The sequence below is a fragment of the Babylonia areolata genome, chromosome 31 (genome assembly GCF_041734735.1).
Source record: "Babylonia areolata isolate BAREFJ2019XMU chromosome 31, ASM4173473v1, whole genome shotgun sequence".
NCBI lineage: Eukaryota > Metazoa > Mollusca > Gastropoda > Neogastropoda > Buccinidae > Babylonia > Babylonia areolata.
Window position 1 is genome coordinate 26,462,402 of NC_134906.1, and position 22,409 is coordinate 26,484,810.

Here is a 22,409-nt window from a genome sequence, read left to right on the forward strand (position 1 = left end):
TTTTGTGTGTCAGTGTTTGTTTGGTTTTACTTTTGTGTGTATTTGGTTTTACTTTTGTGTGTCAGTGTTTGTTTGGTTTTACTTTGTGTGTCAGTGTTTGTTTGGTTTTACTTTGTGTGTCAGTGTTTGTTTGGTTTTACTTTGTGTGTCAGTGTTTGTTTGGTTTTACTTTGTGTGTCGGTGTTTGTTTGGTTTTACTTTGTGTGTCAGTGTTTGTTTGGTTTTACTTTGTGTGTCCGTGTTTGTTTGGTTTTACTTTGTGTGTCAGTGTTTATTTGGTTTTACTTTGTGTGTTGGTGTTTGTTTGGTTTTACTTTGTGTGTCAGTGTTTGTATGGTTTTACTTTGTGTGTCAGTGTTTGTTTGGTTTTACTTTGTGTGTCAGTGTTTGTATGGTTTTACTTTGTGTGTCCGTGTTTGTTTGGTTTTACTTTTGTGTGTCGGTGTTTGTTTGGTTTTACTTTGTGTGTCAGTGTTTGTTTGGTTTTACTTTGTGTGTCAGTTGTTTATTTGGTTTTACTTTGTGTGTCAGTGTTTGTTTGGTTTTACTTTGTGTGTCAGTGTTTGTTTGGTTTTACTTTTGTGTGTCAGTGTTTGTTTGGTTTTACTTTTGTGTGTCAGTGTTTGTTTGGTTTTACTTTTGTGTGTATTTGGTTTTACTTTGTGTGTCAGTGTTTGTTTGGTTTTACTTTGTGTGTCAGTGTTTGTTTGGTTTTACTTTGTGTGTCAGTGTTTGTTTGGTTTTACTTTGTGTGTCGGTGTTTGTTTGGTTTTACTTTGTGTGTCAGTGTTTGTTTGGTTTTACTTTGTGTGTCCATGTTTGTTTAGTTTCACTTTGTTTGGTTTCACTTTGTGTGTCCATATTTGTTTAGTTTCACTTTGTGTGTCCATGTTTGTTTGGTTTTAATTTGTGTGTCCGTGTTTGTTTGGTTTTACTTTGTGTAGTTTTACTTTGTGTGTCCATGTTTGTTTGGTTTTACTTTGTGTCTCCATTGACAGATGTTGTTTTGTTTTTTAATCATTGTTGTATAGGTTTTTTTAACCTCAGAAATATGTATGAATTAACAGATAACAGTGAGAGAGGACAAAAATCCTTACAATCAACTGCCAGTCGAGAGAATGATTATGTTAATGAATGAATAATAGTTAACAACAAGTAAAAGAGTACATAAACAGATACCTTAGAGAATTAATGAATTGAAAAATGAGCAAACAAGCCAACTATCAGGTGACAATAGGGGACAAAAAATTGAAAAAATTGAGATTTAAACGAACAGGTAAACAAAGTCAGCAGTCAACAAGTAAAGGGAAAGACTTGAAGAGAATGAACCAACAGACTACCCATGACATTTTTTTTTTTGTTTTTTTTTTTGTTTCCATCAGGTCAGACAACTACGGGCGGGGAACCAAGATGGCTCGCTACGACTACGACGGTGGGCGACGTGGCTATGGCAGCCGTGGGGGCTTCCGAGGAAGAGGGGGGTGGGGAGGGGGCAGCTATGGAGGTGGCTACGGAGGAGGAGGAGGTGGTGGTGGAGGCTTTGGCAGAGGCGGCTACGGAGGAAGCTACGGGGGTGGGTTCGGCAGCAGAGGCGGTTTTGGTGGTGGTGGTGGTGGAAGTGGCGGTTTTGGAAACCGGGGTGGATTCGGCAACGGTGGCGGTTATGGTGGTGGGAATAGCGGGTTTGGGAATAACCAAGGCGGTTTCGGTGGTGGTGGTGGTGGTGGCGGCGGCTACCGTTTCGGTGAAGGGAACAGCTATGGTGGGGGAGCAGGGGGTTGTGGGGGTTACGATGGCGGAAACTAGACCAGCGGTTGAAAGAGACCTGGTTGTCGGCTGTGGGTGAGAGAGTGACTATGGCGATTGTTGAGAGAGGGGAGTTGGGTGGGGGTAAGGTGTGTTAAACCAGTGAGTGTGACTGACCTGCCCTTTTGGAGTGGACCAGGGTTAGTGTGTATGTGTTTTTCTGTTTTTCTGCCATTCTTTCTTGAGCTGTGAAGAAATAAGAGAAAAGAAATGTGACTAAAGACTTGTGTTTTGCTTATACAGCAGCAATAAACCTGTGCATTAGTTGTGTGTTGTTTTTTTTTCTTTTTCTTCTTTTGCTTTTCCATCTTTCACTCCAGTTTGGTGGAAGTGCACACTTAGACTGGAGTTGTGATGCGTTCAGTAGATCTGTAGTGTTCTGGACTTCTCTTAACTCTCTCCATACGAACGGCGAAAGAGACGACGTTAACAGCGTTTCACCCCAATTACCATCATCAAAATATTGCAAGCGGAAGGCTCTTATACTGAAGAGGTGAATGTTGACAAAGAATACCACAGTTCTGACGACAGAAGCTAAAGGTTGGGTCATTCAGACACCCACTGGACATCCGAGGGGTCTGTGTAGAGGAGAAGAGAGGGCTAGCCGTACTGAGTGAATTAACCCCGCTTGTTGTCTGCCTTCAAAGCAGGCCCTTCATGTATCAGCAGAAGGGAGGTGATTAGAAGAAGGGAGGTGCAGACATGACAGTGCCTGAACCCCCTTGGTGTGTGTGCGTACGCAGAAGAGCATGTTAAAGATCCTGGAGTCTGTGTCATTCGGGGTTATAGAAACAGGAACATACACAGCATGCACACCCTAGAAAACGTTATATAGCCACCCACGTAGCAGGGTGAAATCAGTCATGCACGTAAAAGCCCACTCTTACATACCAGTGAATGTGGGATTTGCAGCCATGAAGAGGAAGGAAGGTAGCTAGCTGTAGATATTTTTGTCTGTTCCATCCAGATCACACTCACTCACTCACTCATTCCCTTGACCGCTGGGGTCGTTGGGGGGACATGAGGAAGATGTCATAGCTCGCCACGCCGTTCTGTTGGCAGCTGTCGTGAGGAGATCTGGCATCGTCATTTTGGTCCACTCCTTGACGTTGTCAGACCAGCTCTTTCTCTGCCAGCCCCGTCTGCGCCCTCCCTCTACAGTCCCTTGCAGGATGGTTTTGGAGAGGGTGTTATGTCGTATGACATGACCAAACCATGCCATCTTCCGTCATTTGACAGTCGCCAGCAGTGGTTCTTGGGGCCCAACAAAGTTGCTGACCAGGTTCCGCACATAGTCATTGGTCTTGTGCTCCTTGTAGGAGATGTGTAGTAGTCTCCTCAAGCATTTGGTTTCGAATGCTTGGATTCTTCTTCCAGATCGTCGTGTTGGAAAGGACAGGAATCTGATCCCTAATGTCTTCACTAGTGAGAAAGTTTGATATGTTACATTCAGTGTAATTGTAGGGGGGTGGGGATGTGCTGCTGTTGTGGCGTTTTCACAGATGATGCAGCACTGCCCTGGGAAAGGAACTGGGTACATACGTGTGGCAGGTGTTTAAAAGAACCTTCAGAACGGTGTGCTGTTCTGGTTGGCTGTGTGGCTGGATTGAAGGCTGCCGGACTGACAAGGCATCTGGGGAATCGTTATCGACTGCACCGTCTGCGGTGTTGGTGCACGTATGTGTGTGTTGGTGTCTCTTCTTCTTCTTCTTCTGCGTTCACTCGTATGCACACGAGTGGGCTTTTACGTGTATGACCGTTTTTACCCCGCCATGTAGGCAGCCATACTCCGTTTTTGGGGGTGTGCATGCTGGGTATATTCTTGTTTCCATAACCCACCGAACGCTGACATGGATTACAGGATCTTTAATGTGCGTATTTGATCTTCTGCTTGCATATACACACGAAGGGGGTTCAGGCACTAGCAGGTCTGCACATATGTTGACCTGGGAGATCGTAAAAATCTCCACCCTTTACCCACCAGGCGCCGTCACCATGATTCGAACCCGGGACCCTCAGATTGACAGTCCAACGCTTTAACCACTCGGCTATTGCGCCCGTCGTTGATGTCTCTGAGTTTGGGAAGTACGTAATTGATCATGTCACTAGAGTGTGAGTAGTGTGTGACATGTTGATGTGATTGATGGGTTAGATCTACAATTAGATCTGTGCTTTAGAGGTGTAAAACATGTTGAGGAAATACATCTTCAGATAATCAATGTTTCAGGGGTGTCAAATATGTGGAGGAAATCAGTGGGATCCATGGATAATCCGTGCTTCAGTTTTCTTCAGAGATGGAAATTGTACCAAAGATGCGTGAATGAACATTGTAGAATAATTAGTTCTTCAGTGTTGACAACAAGGTGTGCATTGATTTATATTGTACACTTGGTCAACATACATTGATCACAGTGTTTTTCAGAGTCATCAAAGTCTGGGGGAACAAAAATCTTGGAAAAATGGGAACCGTTTCCAGGACTTGGGGAAAATATATTTTACCTTTCAGGGTCTTCAAGTCTTGAAAATTTGAACAAAACCCTGGATCATAACCGTTCAGCAAGGAGTATAATGCACTTAACACAAACAGTTTGAAAAAAAAAAAAAAAAAAATTGAGCATCAGTACTGTGATATCTGTTGATCTCTTTAGCTTGCAGTGTTGCAAGATGATTTTTTTGATTCAGTTTGGCTTTGCATTTGGTATGAAACATCTTCAGTCTGGTTTGGAAAAGGTCTGGAAAAAGATTGGATTTTTATTTTTGGTCATAGATGTATGAACACTGGTTAGCTGTATATAGACTGTGGGGGAAATTACATTTGTTCATTGTATATTATCTGTGGGTGAATACATATTTATCTCATTGTGGAAAAAGCACCCTTTGTGGAAAAAACTTCATTCGTTCGTTGTATATTGAGTGTCTTTCTGTGTGTTGAGTACACATTTGTCTCATTGTGGAAAAAGCACTCGTGTTCAGTGTGCGTCTTGAGGGAAAGGTTGGGAAGTGGGATGTGTTCAGGAAGGGGAGAGAAATAGGAGTTAACAGGGTAGGAATGGTGTACTTGGTGTTTGTGTGTTCAGGTTCATGTGTTTTGCATGTTCATGTGCATTTTGAAAGAAATGTATGGACATGACCAGATGATTTTTGTCATAAGTACAGTTCAAAACCATCTAAAAAAAAACAAAAAAAACAACCTTTCTTATAGAGAAATATTCCTATTTTGAGGCATGGTTTTGTAATCAATCAAAGCAAACAATCTCTCATGTGTGCGCTCTATGTATTAGGTGTTGGAGTTTGTCTGTTTAACCCCTTGACTTCAGAACTAAGGTGAAGTTAGATCCATGTGACATCAGCTGTAACTGCATTTCCTGCCGTTTGTGAACCCGTCAGTGATAGGATTGATTCTGTCGATCAAAGGTCAAAGGTTGTAAGATCCCAAGAGGAGGAAACCCAGAAAAATAACGGTGACTGACATGTTGACTGTAGGTTCTGTGATAGGATTGATTCTGTCGATCAAAGGTTGTAAGATCCCAAGAGAAAAAAAAAAAACAGAAAAATAACGGTGACTGACATGTTGACTGTAGGTTCTGTGATAGGATTGATTCTGTCGATCAAAGGTTGTAAGATCCCAAGAGAAAAAAAAATAAAAATAACGGTGACTGACATGTTGACTGTAGGTTCTGTGATAGGATTGATTCTGTCGATCAAAGGTCAAAGGTTGTAAGATCCCAAGAGAAAAAAAAAACAAAACAGAAAAAGAACGGTGACTGACATGTTGACTGTAGGTTCTGTGATAGGATTGATTCTGTCGATCAAAGGTTGTAAGATCCCAAGAGAAAGAAAAAGAAAAATAACGGTGACTGACATGTTGACTGTAGGTTCTGTCTGACCTCACTGACCAGCGTACATGTCAACAGCAGTGGAGGGGTTAATGTTTAGCACTGTGTTTTGTTTCATTTTGAACGGCATTTTTGAGGACATGAGCTGATGGTTTCTGTCATTCAAAGTAACAGTGAAAAGAAAAGAAAAGAAAAAAAAATGACTCACTCGTGTTGTTATGAAGACCTGTTCATAGATGTCTTTAATAAAAAAAAACAAAGTTGCAGTTGTGTTGTTCAGAACTGCTTTTCAAAGTTTTCTGTTCAGAGAAGTGTTATGAGTTTTTCTGTTTACAAATACACCACATACTGGTGAGCATTATTGAGGCTTGAATGTTTTGGTGTTGTGGTTATAGTTGTGATGTTTTGAGAAATGTGAAAGTGTGAAAGATTTGAAGATTTCTATTAAACATTTGATCAGAGCCGTTCTTGTGTGTGGAATATGTAATTTGTTTAATCTCTCTCTGTCTTTCTCTCTCCTGCCTGTCTCTATCTCTCTCTCTTTCACTCTCTTTCCCTATCTGTCTCTTCCCTCTTTCTCTCTCTCTCTCTTTTATTCTCTCTCCTTGTCTGTCTGTCTCTCTTTCCCTGTCTGTCTGTCTGTCTTTCTCTTTCCCGTCTCAATCTCTTTCATTCTCCCCTTTTGAGCTGTGTCAGTTAGATTTAAAAGGTAATGAAATATCATGTCTTAACGGTACGATTCAGACTTCAGTATTGTATGACGCTACCATTGATATGTGTATATAACATTGCGTTGTGACTGTGATGCGGTGTGTTATGTCCTTGTGTCCCACCCCTATCATGAGGGGCTGTGGACTCGAAATTAACTCACTCAGTACGGCCAGTCCTCTCTTCTCCTCTGCACAGACCCCTCGGATGTCCAGTGGGTGTCTGAATGACCCAACCTTTAACTTCCGTCGTAAGAATTGTGGTATTCTTTGTCAACATTCACCTCTTCAGTATAAGAGCCTTCCTCTTGCAATATTTTGATAACGTCATCTCTTTCGCCGTTCGTATGGAGAGAGTTAACAAAAAGATTCAATGAAATTTAATCCTTTTGTCCCTTTTGGGGTCTGGAGGATACAATAACAATACATACTCATTGAATCACAACTTCAGTCCAACGATGTCTACGAAACACGCAAAAACGCACATCCACGCACGCACACACACACGTGCGTGCACACTAATGATAATGATTTGCAACAAAGTAAACTTAAACATACTGACAAGTATGTTTTAGATGTAACAGAAGTTACACACCCTTTCCAAGTTTTATGAATTTACTTGGATTAAGTTATGGTTTCTTCCCAGCATTGAATAAATTGCATAAACTGAACATTGACATATCTGATTTATACTTATGTGGTATCCATTTATTTTGAATTACAGTATTTTGGGGACATTCTGAAAGGAAATGATTTGATGTGAACCACACTGCATGCTGTCATTTGAATACAGCGACTGCTGTAAAAAAATTTTTTTTTAAATAAATAGATAAAATCCTTTTTATGATTTGTTTATAATAATTATGTGGACGTTGACTTACGCGGAAGGGCTAACATCCTGGGCCCAGTCTGGTTTTCCTTGCTGTGGGGAGCTTAATGGTTGAAATATACATCATTACCTGTATCGTTTTCCAGGGTTTTTTTTTTTTTTTTTTTTAAATGTGACAGTTGTGTGTTCTTCTTCTTCTTCTGCGTTCGTGGCTGCAACTCCCACGTTCACTCGTATGCACACGAGTGGTCTTTTACGTGCATGACAGTTTTTACCCCGCCATGTAGGCAGCCATACTCCATTTTCGGGGGTGTGCATGCTGGGTATGTTCTTGTTTCCATAACCCACCGAACGCTGACATGGATTACAGGATCTTTAACGTGCGTATTTGATCTTCTGCTTGCATATACACACGAAGGGGGTTCAGGCACTAGCAGGTCTGCACATATGTTGACCTGGGAGATCGTAAAAATCTCCACCCTTCACCCACCAGGCGCCGTTACCGTGATTCGAACACGGAAACCCTCAGATTGACAGTCCAACGCTTTAACCACTCGGCTATTGCGCCCGTCAGTTGTGTGTTAAATACTGTTGATTTTTTGTATTTAGCTGGGCAGTCCTCTGATATGGCCCTGTGAGGTCAGGTGGACTACAAGCAACAATGTCGTAGGTCCAGATTGCTAAACTATTTTTACTTTGTGCTGATTTTGTGCAACTTTTTGTTATACACGTTGAATGATGATTCAGTGACACACACACACATGCACAGAAAATGCTCATTTGTGGAAACACGTTTTTAACACACACACACACACTGAATGATTCAGTGACACACACACACATGCACAGAAAATGCTTATTTGTGGAACATTTGTGGAAACACGTTTTTAACACACACACACACACACACACTGAATGATTCAGTGACACACACACACATGCACAGAAAATGCTTATTTGTGGAAACACGTTTTTAACACACACACACACACACACATGCCGCATAAATGAATCCAGGCAATGAATTAAAAATATTTATTATATTTTATTTTTGTTATAAAAAAAATAATTAAAACACTTTTTGAAATATATGAACACTTTATCTGAATAAGTGAAAGGTAAATTATTTACAAACTGGACAACAGATCTTTTTTCTTTTTTAAACAATGTGGCAACAAACTCCTCAGATTTCACATCATCCTCCACCTCAGGAAAAGGTGGGTTTTGTTGTTCTGTTTAACTCTCTCCATACGAACGGCGAAAGAGACGAAGTGAACAGCGTTTCACTCCAGTTACCACCATCAAAATATTGCAAGCGGAAGGCTCTTATACTGAAGAGGTGAATGTTGACAAAGAATACCACAGTTCTGACGACAGAAGCTAAAGGTTGGGTCATTCAGACACCCACTGGACATCCGAGGGGTTTGTGTAGAAGAGAAGAGAGGACTGGCCGTACTGAGTGAGTTAAAGGACCAGCCAGTAGTGTCATGGGTTCTGATATGCAGGAATGATAACCCATGCCGTCCAATCCCCTGTCCCCACCAATCAAAACAAAATAAAACAAGAATTAATTGTCCAGAAAGGGAAATAAACGTGCTGGGCCAAACACTTGCGACTGAAACTGAAAACTAACTTTGGATTCTGTTGGATGTAATTCTGTTCACAGCTGGACACATTTTGAGCGGTGTCGTGCGTTGAATAAAGTTAGGATATGTCTAGGACATGTTGCAGCAAACTGGTTTGAGAACGGCACACTACACTGCAATACTAATCACAACCAGTTCATACACTCTTCTGTTTACTGTAAATAGGTTTTCGAAGGCCAACAGTATGTTTACATACTTTTTTTTTTCTTTTTCTTTTTTTTTTCTTTTTTTTTAATGTTCACAGTTAAAAAGACGAAAGTAGTGCACATGAATATGACTTGTTTTATGAATATTCAAAGGCCAAAAGATCAAATTAGTACATATTCAAATTAGTGCATGTTCTTTTTTGACTCACTGGTGTAAACAAAGTGAGTCTATGTTTTAACCCGGTGTTCGGTTGGCTGTCTGTGTGTGTCTGTGTGTCCGTGGTAAACTTTAACATTGACATTTTCTCTGCAAATACTTTGTCAGTTGACACCAACTTAGGCATAAAAATAGGAAAAATTCAGTTCTTTCCAGTCATCTTGTTTAAAACAATATTGCACCTCTGGGATGGGCACAAAAAAATAAATAATGAAGCCTAATTATATGCAAACTGCATTTACTGATATATTTATATTTTTTGTATTCTCTAACTTGGCATTTGATCTGATATTCTGACCCAACAACAAGAGCAGTCATTATTATCATTTTTTGTTCAAACAGGAACTTCTTTTGCTAAGCATGGAAGTTTTATTTATTTTGCAAACGTTTTGGTGCAGATAGTAAAAAAGGGAAATTACTCTGTAATTAATGCTAGGGGACTTAATTTGCTTTAAACTGATCTTTCTCATCTTAAACATTACATTTTGAAATTATACTCAATACATAAAAAGTTTGGATTTTTTTAAAAAGTGTATCACAAGTGAGTCTTGAAGGCCTTGCCTCTCTTGTTTTTCATGGTTTTTCAGGGTTCAAAAGGCGAAAGTACCACACACAAAGGTGTTTTTTGTTGTTGTTGTTGTTTGTTGTTGTTGTTTTTAAGAACTCAAAATTCAGAAGATGAAATTCATACAGAGTCCTTTCTCTTCACCCACCTCAGTTGAAGAATGTCCACAAAGTTCCCAATCCAACAGCTCGCCTCCTAGTTCCCAAACAGCCTCAGACTAGGACGCCTGTTGACGATGCTGTTGACGTCAAACGCCTCTCTGTCCTGATCCCCAATGTCCTCACCACTGGTGGCGGTCCCCCCAGAACGTTCCCCGGAGCGGCCCTGCAGGGCCCCGGCTTCCTGTCCAAACAGACCGCCACTCATGCCGCCTCTGCCGAACAGCGTTCCAGACTGGGACGGGGGTCTGTGGAGGTTGCTGAAGAGAGAGCCAAAGGACTGGTGATAGGCATCCTGCAGGCTCTTGCCGAACATCATCTCGAAGGGAGAGGCTGCCACTCTATGAGCACTCTGAGGTCTGGACTCTGTGTTGGGCGGGTAACTAACTGGGTTTGCTGGGCCGCTTTGTTGTTGAGGTTCCGTCTGGAAGTTGTGTGAACGGGGGTCAGTTTGTTGTGTTTCGTTGTTGTGGAAGTTTGCCGTTTTTTCCTTTGGTGGGTGGTGTTGTTGTCGATGTTCATCGGGTGGTGGTGGTGGTGGTGGTGCTGGGGCCCTCTCTTCAACCGTGGGTGACTGGTGTGCTATGGGTGGGAGTGAGTCGGGACGAGGCAGAGCTTGTTTCAGTGAAAGGTCTTGGTTGGGTTGTGGTGCGGAGGAGTAGTGGTCTTTGTCACCTGGAAACCAGAAGCTTGAGGTGAGAAAACCTGTGGGAGAGGATGTGTTTATGTAAGTTTGTGCCTGCCTGTGTGTGCGTATGTGTTAGGGTAGCTGTTAGATACACATGTATGTTAAAATGTATTATGCAGTGTGTGTGTGTGTGTGTGTGTGTGTGTGTAGTCACATTTTGGTGTGTGTATGTAACATTGATGTAATGTTTTATGTTAACAAAAGCGTTTTGTAAAGCACCTAGAGCAGATTTCTGGATAGTGTGCTATATAAGTATCCATTATCATTATTTCGTCTTATTTTTATTATTCAAAGGCTGGGGATGATGCAGGGTCTGTTGAGTTAAGGTGACGATCACCATGGAGACAAAGGTGCTTATTTTTATTGTTCAAAGGCTGGGGATGATGCAGGGTCTGTTGAGTTAAGGTGACGATCACCTTGGAGACAAAGGTGCTTATCTTTATTGTTCAAAGGCTGGGGATGATGCAGGGTCTGTTGAGTTAAGGTGACGATCACCTTGGAGACAAAGGTGCTTATTTTTATTGTTCAAAGGCTGGGGATGATGCAGGGTCTGTTGAGTTAAGGTGACGATCACCATGGAGACAAAGGTGCTTATTTTTATTGTTCAAAGGCTGGGGATGATGCAGGGTCTGTTGAGTTAAGGTGACGATCACCTTGGAGACAAAGGTGCTTATTTTCATTATTCAAAGGCTGGGGGTGATGCAGGGTCTGTTGAGTTAAGGTGACGATCACCATGGAGACAAAGGTGCTTATTTTTATTGTTCAAAGGCTGGGGGTGATGTAGGGTCTGTTGAGCTAAGGTGACGATCACCTTGGAGACAAAGGTGCTTATTTTTATTGTTCAAAGGCTGGGGATGATGCTGGGTCTGTTGAGTTAAGGTGACGATCACCTTGGAGACAAAGGTGCTTATTTTTATTGTTCAAAGGCTGGGAATGATGCAGGGTCTGTTGAGTTAAGGTGACGATCACCTTGGAGACAAAGGTGCTGAATAGTGGGAGAGGGTTGTTGGGGTGGGTGGAGGGGGGGAGGGGGGGGTTCCGGGGGAGGAGACAAGTTGAGGAGAGTGGCTGTTCCAGTCGCTGTGGTGTTTCAGGCATACAAGCATCTACTGTAGCGACGTATATGGATCAGTCTCTGCACGCATTCACACACCCGGCTTTGAACCCCCCATCCCCACCCCGACCGAAAGCGGAGTATGGCTGCCTACAGGGCGGGGTAAAAACGGTCATACACGTAAAAGCCCACTCGTGTACTTTTATAGGTGCTTGAATTCAAGTCTAAAACCTCGTCAGTTGACTCTCTCAGAGTTTGGTCCGATTCGCAGACCAATTCTGAGCTTAGCTCTCAGACTATTATCAAATTCATTACGGACCAAGTATTGTTCTAATGTCAAGTGTATATGCTTTAGTAACCTGACAATTGAGCATATAATTTTTCACTGTAGCTTGATGAAGCCTTTTGTACACGAAAGTGTGTCTTCACAAGTGACTGAGAACGTTGATGTTTTTGACTTTTTGCATTCATTATCAGTTGTTTCGCTTGTCAGTTTAACGACTTCTCTCTTACGAAGTCCTTTAAGTAATTTCCTGTAACTGTATTTAGAGGGTTTTTTGTTTGTTTTTTTGTTGTTGTTGTTGTTTTGTTTTGTTGTTGTTGTTTTTTTTTTTGGGGGGGGTTGTTTTGTTTGTCTTCCAAATTTCACCCACATTTTTACCCTCATTTGCCCAGTTTCCCCCAACCCTCCATTCATCCACATCTCCCACCCCTTCTAACCGATAATACTCAGATGTATTCATAAATATTTTAACAAAATGTCTTCAATCACCGATATGTGTGACGGGACATTAAACAAAAATTCCTCCTTCCTCCTCCTCCACTCGTGTACATGCGAGTGAACGTGGGAGTTGCAGCCCACGAACGAAGAAGAAGAAGGAGAAGAAACCAACTGAAACTGTCTGCCTTTTTTTTTGTCCCCCAAAACACGGGACACTGACTCTTTTATTTTGTGTCAGCTGTTTGAAAAACAATGTCGGCTGTTTCTGTTCAGAAAAAGTTGAAGACAAGTTTGTGTTGGTTCACGGTGGAGATAAGTATTTTTGCGGGAAGTCAGTGCGGCAGATGGTAGATAGATAGATAGATACATACATACATACATACATACACTGTATGTATGTATGTATGTATCTATTTACCATTTGCTGCACTGGGCTGACTATACATACATACATACATACATACATACTTTGGCGTACATACTACATACGCACATACATACATACATTCGTACGAAGTACGTATGTACTACGTTGTTACACACATCCATACAAACATACATACATACATGAACGAAACTTTTAATAACAAATTAGGTCGACTCTACAATCCCTGTGGCTGAATTTCGATGATCATTGCGACAACTTTTCCATTCGCTGTCGTCTATCATAAACACCCATTCAGTCCAGTGTCTGCGGCACTGGAACTCAGTTCACCACTAGTTAATTAACCTGACAGTGAATTTTAACTCACTCAGTACGGCCAGTCCTCTCTTCTCCTCTACACAGACCCCTCGGATGTCCAGTGGGTGTCTGAATGACCCAACCTTTAGCTTCCGTCGTCAGAATTGTGGTATTCTTTGTCAACATTCACCTCTTCAGTATAAGAGCCTTCCGCTTGCAATATTTTGATGATGGTAATTGGGGTGAAACGCTGTTAACGTCGTCTCTTTCGCCGTTCGTATGGAAAGAGTTAATCACATGGCTGTTTCGCTGCATAGTTGTGATTCGATGATCGTCAGCGCGATTACCTGGGTTGTTCCCCTTTCCAAACTTCTTTTGTTGTGAAGGTTCTGTCCACGCTGCCTTTGTGTGAACGATGGGTTATGCTTTAACCCTTTCATCGCCAGTCAGTTTAGAGTGCAAAATTTCCTTGTGCTACAACCACAGAAAAGACGGTGTCTACTCTAAGAATAGCTGTGATGCGTCAGAGAAAATTGGGCCTATCCTACCACTGAAAATTAAGAGCATCAGGTTGATAGACGACAGACCCATGATATGGTCACATTTCAGTGTCATGGGTGGTTCTACACTGGCTGGTGCTGAAATGCGACACTGGCAGTGAAAGGGTTAATCCAATGATACTATTAATAGCGACATTCATGTTTACAGTTCTCCACATCCTTGTCACGTGTATCAACCATCAAACATTTCTTTTAACTCTCTCCATACGAACGGCGAAAGAGACGACGTTAACAGCGTTTCACCCCAATTACCACCATCAAAATATTGCAAGCGGAAGGCTCTTATACTGAAGAGGTGAATGTTGACAAAGAATACCACAATTCTGACGACGGAAGCTAAAGATTGGGTCATTCAGACACCACACTGGACATCCGAGGGGTCTGTGTAGAGGAGAAGAGAGGACTGGCCGTACTGAGTGAGTTAAAGACTCCATGTCCGTTCCCTTCTCTCCAGGGCTGTAACACGACAAAAAGAAAAAAAAAAGTCGTAAAAGTGACACACAGTGGGTTTTATTGATCAGTAAACGCCGCAACCAGCGGGATGCTTTGGTGAATGTCCATCACATCGTTGTTTGCGACCTGGTTCTGCCGCTGAATTGTTCCCGAAAATTGATAGGAAAAAATAGGCTGCTGACACTCAGTTTGGTGGTACGTCTAAAATATTAATAATAATAATAATAATAATAATAAATAAAAATCTTTCTTTCTTTGTATTTTTGTATTTTGTATTTCGTATTCTCTTTTTGTCACAACAGATTTCTCTCGGTGAAATTCAGGCTGCTCTCCCCAGGGAGAGCGCGTCGCTACACTACAGCGCCACCCTTTTTTTTAATTTTAATTTTATTTTTATTTTTTCCTGCATGCAGTTTTATTAATTCCTGTCGGAGTGGATTTTTCTACAGAATTTTGCCAGGAACAACCTTTTTGTTGCCGTGGTTCTTTTACGTGCGCTATGTGCATGCTGTACACGGGACTTCTGTTTATCATCTCATCCGAATGACTAGCGTCCAGACCACCACTCAAGGTCTAGTGAATGGGGAAGAAAATATCGGCGGCTGAGCCGTGATTCGAACCAGCGCCCTCAGATTCTCTCGCTTCCTAGGCAGACGCGTTACCTCTAGGCCATCACTCCACTTTCTTTCACTTTGAGTGTTTCTTTTATCAACAAAGTTCCACCCCGCGACCCAGCGGCTGAAGCCATATCTACAACATGCATAGAACATTTTGTTTGTTTCTGAGAACTCCGTCCGTCGCGCGCTGCATTGCGCGCGTGCACACACACACACACACACACACACACACACACACACAGAACAACAAAAACCCAAACCAACCCTGCACAAACCAACTCACCACTGTCCTCTCGAAGGGAACTGGACGGATCAGGCAATCCGCCATGTTCTTCACCACCTTCTCTGTGGCTGCCTTCACCAGCGGCTGTTTCACCTTCCTTCACAACGTCCTCCGGGTCGTCTGGAGCCTCATCTGTGGTACTGCTGCTGCTGCTGCTGCTTCTGTTGCTGCTGCTTCTGCTTCTGTTGCTGCTGCCTGGCGTGGTACTGTCCACATCCCTGCCGTCAGTGTTGGGGGCTGGGGAGGAGGAAGTGGAGGAATCGGGAAAGGGGGTGGTGACGATGTGAGAAGTGGCAGCTACGGAGGAGGAGGAGGAGGAGGATGTAGCTGGGTGGTGTTCAGAGTGAAGACCAGGGGAGTGTTCGGAGCTCTGGTGTGACGAGCGGTCCGGTGAAGGTGAGTGTGAGGTGTCCATGGTCCTGTTGGAAGCTGCCTTCTCGTCGTGTTTGGTATTATTGCTCGGCTTGTCTCTCAGGGTTGAAACGGAACGTGAGTGATCAAGGGTGTCTTCGTCGTCCTGTTCTTCAGAATGTTCTATGAGGTTTTCTTTGGAATCGTCGTTGGGAGGATCGTTCGTGTCTTCAGGTTGGTTGTTGGATCCTGGTTGTGGTTCCTCCTCGTGTCCACGAAACTCGCCGTCCTCATTCTGGTTGTCTGTGTGGTTTGATGGTTGTGGTTCTCTGGAACCAGTTCTTCCGGCCTCTACGTGTGAGTGTGATCCATTCGATAATGGGGGAGAAAAATCTGGTGAGGAATCCGAAATGCCAGAAACGTCAGGAGAAGCTACCAGTGCGCCTGCCGCAGAACTGAAAGATGTTTTTGACACCACTGTAGGAGTCTGGGGTGTTTTGTCTGCCCTTGGAATCCCAGTGACACCAGAATCTGGAATATTTTCTGAACGCTGAATTTGGTCCACACTGGAGTTGTGTTCACTGTCAGTGCCTTTCCTGCGGGGAGCTTTGGTTTCTCCGGGGTTTGTTTCTGGTTCGATGCTTCCTGTGATGTTTGTTTCAACCTTTTCTGAATTGTGAACATCGCCATAGATACTAGGCTGTCCATCATCGTCCTCCGGTGTGTCCGCTGGTGCTAAATCACCAAAAGAAATAGAAAACCCATTGTGATCTATCACGGAATCAGCCAAGGAGACCAAGCTTTGGTGTGTTCCAGACGAAGATGGTGCCTGGACGTCATGTTGTGTGGCCTCTGGAATAAGTTCCTCGACTGGAGGCACGTCATCCACATCAGGTATGTAGGAGTTTGTCTGCTGGTCGTCACTTGGTGGAGGCTGGATTATACCATCGATTGGAGGAAGTTGTCCTAAGTCTGTCAGTTCTGCGTCTGAACTTGTCTGGGGGATATCTTTCTCGGGAGATGAATCGTTGCGACCTGACTGTTCTTCACTTGAAGACACCTTCTCCCTGTTTGAGACCTGTGTTGCAGAACCATCTTCATCAACAACAACGGTATTTTCCAGATCTGTGCTGTCGTTGCCTGGTATTGGCTGGTCAGCTGGAGGGATGTCGTCCTTACCAGGGCGGTCTGTTGTTGAAGCATCGTCTGCGATGTCGTCCTTATCGTGCTGTTCTGCTGTTGAGACTTGGTCCGACACTGACTGGTTAAAAGAGTCAATGGGAAGCATGTCATCCTTACCTAGGTGTTTTGGTGTTGAGGTTCTTTCATCACTGTAAACAGATTCATCGACGTCATCCATAACTGCTGTATCGTCCTCATCAGGCTGTTCTGTTGTTGAGAGGTAAACAGAATCCAGGGCCTCGTTCTTAACTGTTATATCGCCTTCATCAGGTTGCTTTGTGGTTGTGGATGTCTTGTCATCGTTATAGTCAGGTCCATCACCAGGATCATCACTGACTGATACATCTTCATCAAAACCAAGACCTCGTTTTGTCGGTGGTGGAGGTGGTGGTGGTGGTGGCCGTGACTTCTGGGTGGCTGATGCCGGCTCCTCGTTCCTATCACCGAAAGCAGCAGCATCAGGAGAGGTCTGTTCCGTGTTTCTGGAACCTTCATCTCGTTCAGCCTGCTGGGATGGAGAGTTCCCGGACCGTTCTGGGGGGAGACCCGTGTCGGGTGATGGAGGGGAGGAGGGAGCCGGAGTGGAGGAGGACAGGGAGGCTGGAGGAGGAGGTGGGAGGAGTTTTGTGAGGGAGGAGGAGGCGGGAGAGCCGCCTGGCCTGAGGAAGGACGTCAGCTTGGGACGGCTCTGGTCAGCGATGGCGCTCAGGCCTCGGGACGGCGGGAGTTGGCCTGGCGGGCAGGGAACAGGTGTGTAATTAATGGTCAGTCCTGGTTTCAGTTCGTTTTCATGTGATCGTTCATTCATTCATTCATTTATTCGTTCCTTTATTCATATATTTAATTATTCGTTGTTGTTTTGTTGTTTTTAAATTCATACAAGCATCAATTCGTTCGTTTATTTATTCACTCATTCATTCTTTCATACATTTCTTCTTCTTTTTTCCATTCCATTGTTTATTCAGCCGTGCACTTTTTCTTCCTTTTCCTCTTTTACTCTCTGTCTGTCTGCCTGTCAGTGTTTCAGCGTATATGTATGACGAAACAACAACAACAAAACATGTGCTTATCTATCAATAACATCGAAAAATGAACAAGCTTGTTCTGTATTGTCTCTCCACTCATTCCCTCCCTCCCCCCCTCTCTGTCCCTCCTTTCTCTTCCCCCACCCCCCCACCCCCGCCCCCCCTCTCTCCTGCCCTCTCCTTCCTCCACACCCCCTATCACTCCCCTCCCCACGGAACCCCCCCTCTCAGAATTAATAATAATAATAATAATAATAACAAAATGAAATAGAATAACATAAAGAAAACCCTCTCACCATTGTTGGCAGCGAACGCCACACGTTCCAGCTCTTCCTGGCTCAGATCCAGACGGATGGGGCTGTTGACATCGGGCAGGGAAGTCTTGCTGATGGGCTTCTCGAACGTGCTGGGAGCGTCCAGAGAGTACCTCCTCGCCCTGTCCGTGTCGAACAGGGACGACAACCCACCACCTCGGCGGCCCCTGTCGAAAGGGTCTTCTTGAGGCCTTGTCAGGGTTACCCCCCTCGAGGTAGGAACTGGGTTCAGCCGTAAGGAGGAGGAGAAGGGGTGACGGCTTCTCTCAGCAGCGAGGCCCTGACGGGGATCTTCTTCCTCTTCTTCTGTGGCCGTCACACCCCTTCTGGATAGAAGCGGCGTTCTTCTCCTTCCTGAGTTTCTGTTGCTGTTGTTGACAGCGAAGTCGTCGTTGTCGTTGTCGTCGTCGTCTTGGTCGAGAAGGTCTAAGGGGGAAGGGGAATTCAGACCAGAGCCGAAGACCCGATGGAAGGGAATGGTGGCGGGGGAGGAGGGGAATCCAGGTACGCTCTGTGAGCCAGGAAAGCCCCGGAACCTGGGGGCTGGGTTTGTCAGAGTCCCGACACGGCGGGCGTTGTAGGGCGGGCCCCGAGGGAAGAGCGGTATGGAGGCGGAGAGGGGCGTTCTGGATTGAGAGGAAGCTGGGAACGTGGTGGTGGCCGGGACTACTACCGCTGCGGTCTGTCCTGAGTGGGTCGGCGTTGGGTGTTGTTGTTGTTGTTGTTGTTGTTGTTGTCCTGTGTCACGGTGGGTGGGGATGAAGGGGGGGTGGCTGGGGTGAGCGGAGGGAGGAAGGTGGGTGAACAGGTAGACGATCAGAAGGAACGACGTTCGGGCGGCTTCCACGCTCACCATATTGTGTGCGAAATGTCTTCTCTTTCTTGCTTCTTCTTTTGTTTTCTTGTCGTTGTTGTTCTTGTTGTTGTTGTTGTTGTTAAGTTTCGTCTTCTCCAGCGTCGTGGTTTTTGGCGCGTATCACTGATACACTGAGTGGCGGTAACTGCAAGTCTGACTGATGAACTGTGTCTAATACCCGGGCCGTCTTTTCATCAGTGACGATCTGATTGAAATATTATAACATTGACAAATTCAGTTTATTCCATCCTAGTCAGAAAAAAAAAAAAAAAAAAATCCGAGATGCGTTTTGAACCCTCAAGGTTTGAAACTTGAAGTCCTTTTGTTGATTAAAAAAAAGAAAAAAAGAAAAGAAAAAAAAAGAAGATTATTTTCATATATTTACATGCACGTCCAATTCATGACGGGATGGCTGAAGGTGATTTTCTAGAATTTTGAGCCGGAGTTTAACGGAAAAACAAATTTGTCCTAATTTGTAGTTTCGTCCCTAATATACCACCTGCCGGTAGTAAGACAGACAGACCACAACAGTTCAGTGAAAGTCAGGTTCAAAGGAATATTATGTCACGTGCTTCAGTGTGCAAAGTGTACACACTCCACTGACGTCACCGTTTGGGTGAGGTCAATATGATGGTTCCCGTGACGTCAGTATTCGCCGCAGCGATACAAACCACCATTTTCAAAACTTGACTGCGAGAAAACATCAGGAACAGAGCTAAGAAAAAAAAAAAAACATACCGGATTTTAACAGAAACTATATTGACCACTCATACAATCCGCCAAATTCACTTAAAACAACCACCACTGACAACAACAAGGAAAGTGCCCCAAAAGAACAACAAATTATAACAGAAACAAACTTGGCGCTTTCGAAATTCGTCAAGGACTCGACAGTAACACAGTCACGTACATTGACACCGGCAATCCGCCGCCAGTGACAGTGACGCCAAACACAGGTACACAGGAAGGAAAAAGGCAGTGGCGGGTACGCGGTGAATTTTACATTTGTGTCTGAAACTGACAAGTTTATCCCCCCCCCCCCCCCCCCCCTCCCTCCGGGTTTGACAGGCGGAATCATAAATGTTTCACGGACACAGTGTGAGGTTAACCGCGTACACAGCCACACGGGAACTGTTCGGCTGCTGTGTGTATAAATGGTGGTGCGAGAGAGATGTGACCCCCCCCCCACCCCCTCCACCCCCCTGATCTAAAAATAGAATATACATATCAGTGGATGTTACCGTGCACGAACTGATGAATAGAATGGACCGAAACAATGGCTGTGCAGTTGAGGCCAAGCGGCCGCCATGTCAGTACCCCATGTGCCTCGCGCGTGCTGACTGTGCAGTAAACGAGTGTGTGTGTGTGTGTGAGTGTGTGTGTGTGTGCGTGCGTGCGTGCCGTGAGCGTGTGCGTGTGCGTGTGTGCCGCAAGTTGCAGTGGCAGCGAAGTCAACAAAAGTTTTCCAGTCGATCATTGACCCGATGAATACAATATCTTTCGTAATGACCGCACCACGCTTGTGCAGTTGAGGCCAAGCGGCCGCCATGTCAGTGCGCCATGTGCCTCGCGCGTGCTGACTGTGCAGCAAACGAGTGTGTGTGTGTGTGCGTGCCGCGTGCGTGCGTGCGTGCGTGTGTGTTTGTGTGTGTGAGTGTGTGCGTGCGTGCCGTGTGCGTGTGTGTGTGCGCCGCAAGTTGCAGTGGCAGCGAAGTCAACAAAGGTTTTCCGGTCGATCATTGACCCGATGAATACAATATCTTTCGTAATGACCGCACCACGCTTGTGAGGAGGTGTGGGGTGGGGGTGGGGGTGAGGTCTTCAGTTATCATGACCCACGAATCCCTAACAGCAGAAGAACAACCTAAGCTGGTGACGACCGACTGTGAAACGATGTGGGTCAGTCTCCAGGGACCTGCAGTAGGCTACTCAGTGACGGTGAGGTTTTCCACAGGCCAGGGTACAAAAAAAAAAGCAAAGGATGTGGAGCAGGAAATCCCTGAAATCCCCCAACAAGATGACAGTCAGCGGCCCGTAGCGCATGCATAGAAGCACACAGGGTTGACAGACAGACAAAGACATGAAAGACGGGGACTGGCAGGACACTTACGTGACACTGGGGAAAAGGGGAAACAGAGACAGCAGAGACCTCAGAGACAGAACAAGAATCTGACTGAAAACCGGAAACAAGGAAATTGTACACAGTCTGGCACTGAGACGCATGGAAAGACGGTGACAAGAGGGACTCAGACAGGGGACACAGACACAGATAGAGAAATTCGGGTGATAGACACGGTGGAAACTGATGTGGACATCGAGACAGTGGAAACCTGAAACAGTGTGTTCATTCCCTCGACCGCTGGGGTCGTTGGGGGACATGAGGAAGATGTCATAGCTCGCCACGCCGTTCTGTTCGCAGCTGTCGTGAGGAGATCTGGCATCGTCATTTTGGTCCATTCCTTGACGTTGTCGGACCAGCTCTTTCTCTGCCGCCCCTGTCTGCGCCCTCCCTCTACAGTCCCTTGCAGGATGATTTTGGAGAGGGTGTTATGTCGTATGACGTGACCAAACATGCCATCTTCCGTCGTTTGACAGTCACCAGCAGTGGTTCTTGGGGCCCAACAAAGTTGCTGACCAGGTTCTGCACATAGTCATTGGTCTTGTGCTCCTTGTAGGAGATGTGTAGTAGTCTCCTCAAGCACTTGGTTTCGAATGCTTGGATTCTTCTTTCTGTTTCTGCCATCAGTGTCCATGTCTCACATCCATATAAGAGGATGGAGACCACTAGTGACTTGTAGAGCAGGAATTTTGTGTGGAATCTGATGTTGCTCTTCCATACCCTGTTCAGTCTGGCCATCGCTGCCGTTGCAGAATTAATCCTATTTCGGATTTCTGCTGTGCAGGTGCCGTCTTTGGACAGGGTTGCTCCCAGGTATTTGAAGCTGGTCACTTCTTCCAAGGGCTTACCATTCATGAAACAGGCAGACTGTGAAACAAGGGGAAACAACTAAATTTCTTTTCAAAGGTTTGTAGCTGGATGATTTGATCATGTATGGCGCGAATACATCCAAACTTTCCAAGAGGTATATTAAGGGGAGATGCAGTGCTTATCAACATGGCGTGATGCTCTTTCGGCTTTCTCGTTCACTGAAGTTTGGGACTACAATGGCTGCCGCGCGCGCCACATGCTCGTGTCACGCTACGCTATCACAACAGCGGTCAGCTACAGAAAGGTTTGGTCCGTTCTAGAGTATAAAACTGTGGATGTGACACGCGGATGGGCACATACGCCGCCCGCCCCCACCCCCCACGCCCCTCGCGCGCACACACACACACACACACACACACACAAGAAATGGTCTTTGAGGAAAGGAAAGATCACTGAGAAGGATGGGTTTGGCCGGAGAGGCTGAAGAGAAGGACAGACGGACGGACACAGACTGGGCGCGCGCGGCGGACTACAGACAGACACACAGAGAGAGAGAGACAGACAGACAGACGGGCAGACCGGCAGACAGACAGACAGAGAGAGCCACACACAGACGGACCGGACACACGAGACACGGACACACTGACAGAGAAAGCAGATACGGTGTGGCGCAGTGTGAGCCGGGATCAGTCTGGCCGCACGACTTGACTCTGCTTTCTTGACTGAAACCCGCGGATATTACAACAACAACAACAACACTGAACAACAACAACAACAAATGGCG

The 22,409-nt window shown here is 44.9% G+C and overlaps 2 protein-coding genes across 5 annotated transcripts in view; one reads left to right on the top strand and one right to left on the bottom strand.

Annotated features, from left to right (window-relative positions):
• Window positions 1-5,457, top strand: part of LOC143275872 (ATP-dependent RNA helicase A-like) — a 58,984-nt gene extending 53,527 nt beyond the window's left edge. For 2 of the 4 annotated variants that reach the window (XM_076580170.1, XM_076580172.1), the window contains one exon: window positions 1,383-5,457. In XM_076580170.1, coding sequence (XP_076436285.1) covers window positions 1,383-1,806 — 424 coding nt within the window. In that variant the 3' untranslated portion in view covers window positions 1,807-5,457. The remainder of the gene's footprint in view (window positions 1-1,382) is intronic. The other 2 variants (XR_013053473.1, XR_013053474.1) reach the window with 2 other exon arrangements.
• A 4,107-nt stretch (window positions 5,458-9,564) lies between these two features.
• Window positions 9,565-18,846, bottom strand: LOC143276072 (uncharacterized). The gene is made up of 3 exons (XM_076580459.1): window positions 17,823-18,846; window positions 14,969-17,233; window positions 9,565-10,585 (listed from the first exon to the last, which is right to left on the bottom strand). The coding sequence occupies exons 1-3, from the start codon at window positions 18,694-18,696 to the stop codon at window positions 9,948-9,950; spliced, it is 3,777 nt and encodes a 1,258-aa protein (XP_076436574.1). The 5' UTR covers window positions 18,697-18,846; the 3' UTR covers window positions 9,565-9,947.
• Window positions 18,847-22,409: the final 3,563 nt, after the last annotated feature.

Bases quoted from the DNA above. Each gene is read 5' to 3' on its own strand.
- LOC143276072 (XM_076580459.1), bottom strand. From the start codon at position 18,696: ATGGTGAGCGTGGAAGCCGCCCGAACGTCGTTCCTTCTGATCGTCTAC. The intron at 17,234-17,822 runs GTGAGAGGGTTT...CCTGCCCGCCAG, and splicing joins GGCGTTCGCTGCCAACAATG to GCCAACTCCCGCCGTCCCGA. The intron at 10,586-14,968 runs GTGAGTTGGTTT...TCTGGTTTCCAG, and splicing joins TTCCCTTCGAGAGGACAGTG to GTGACAAAGACCACTACTCC.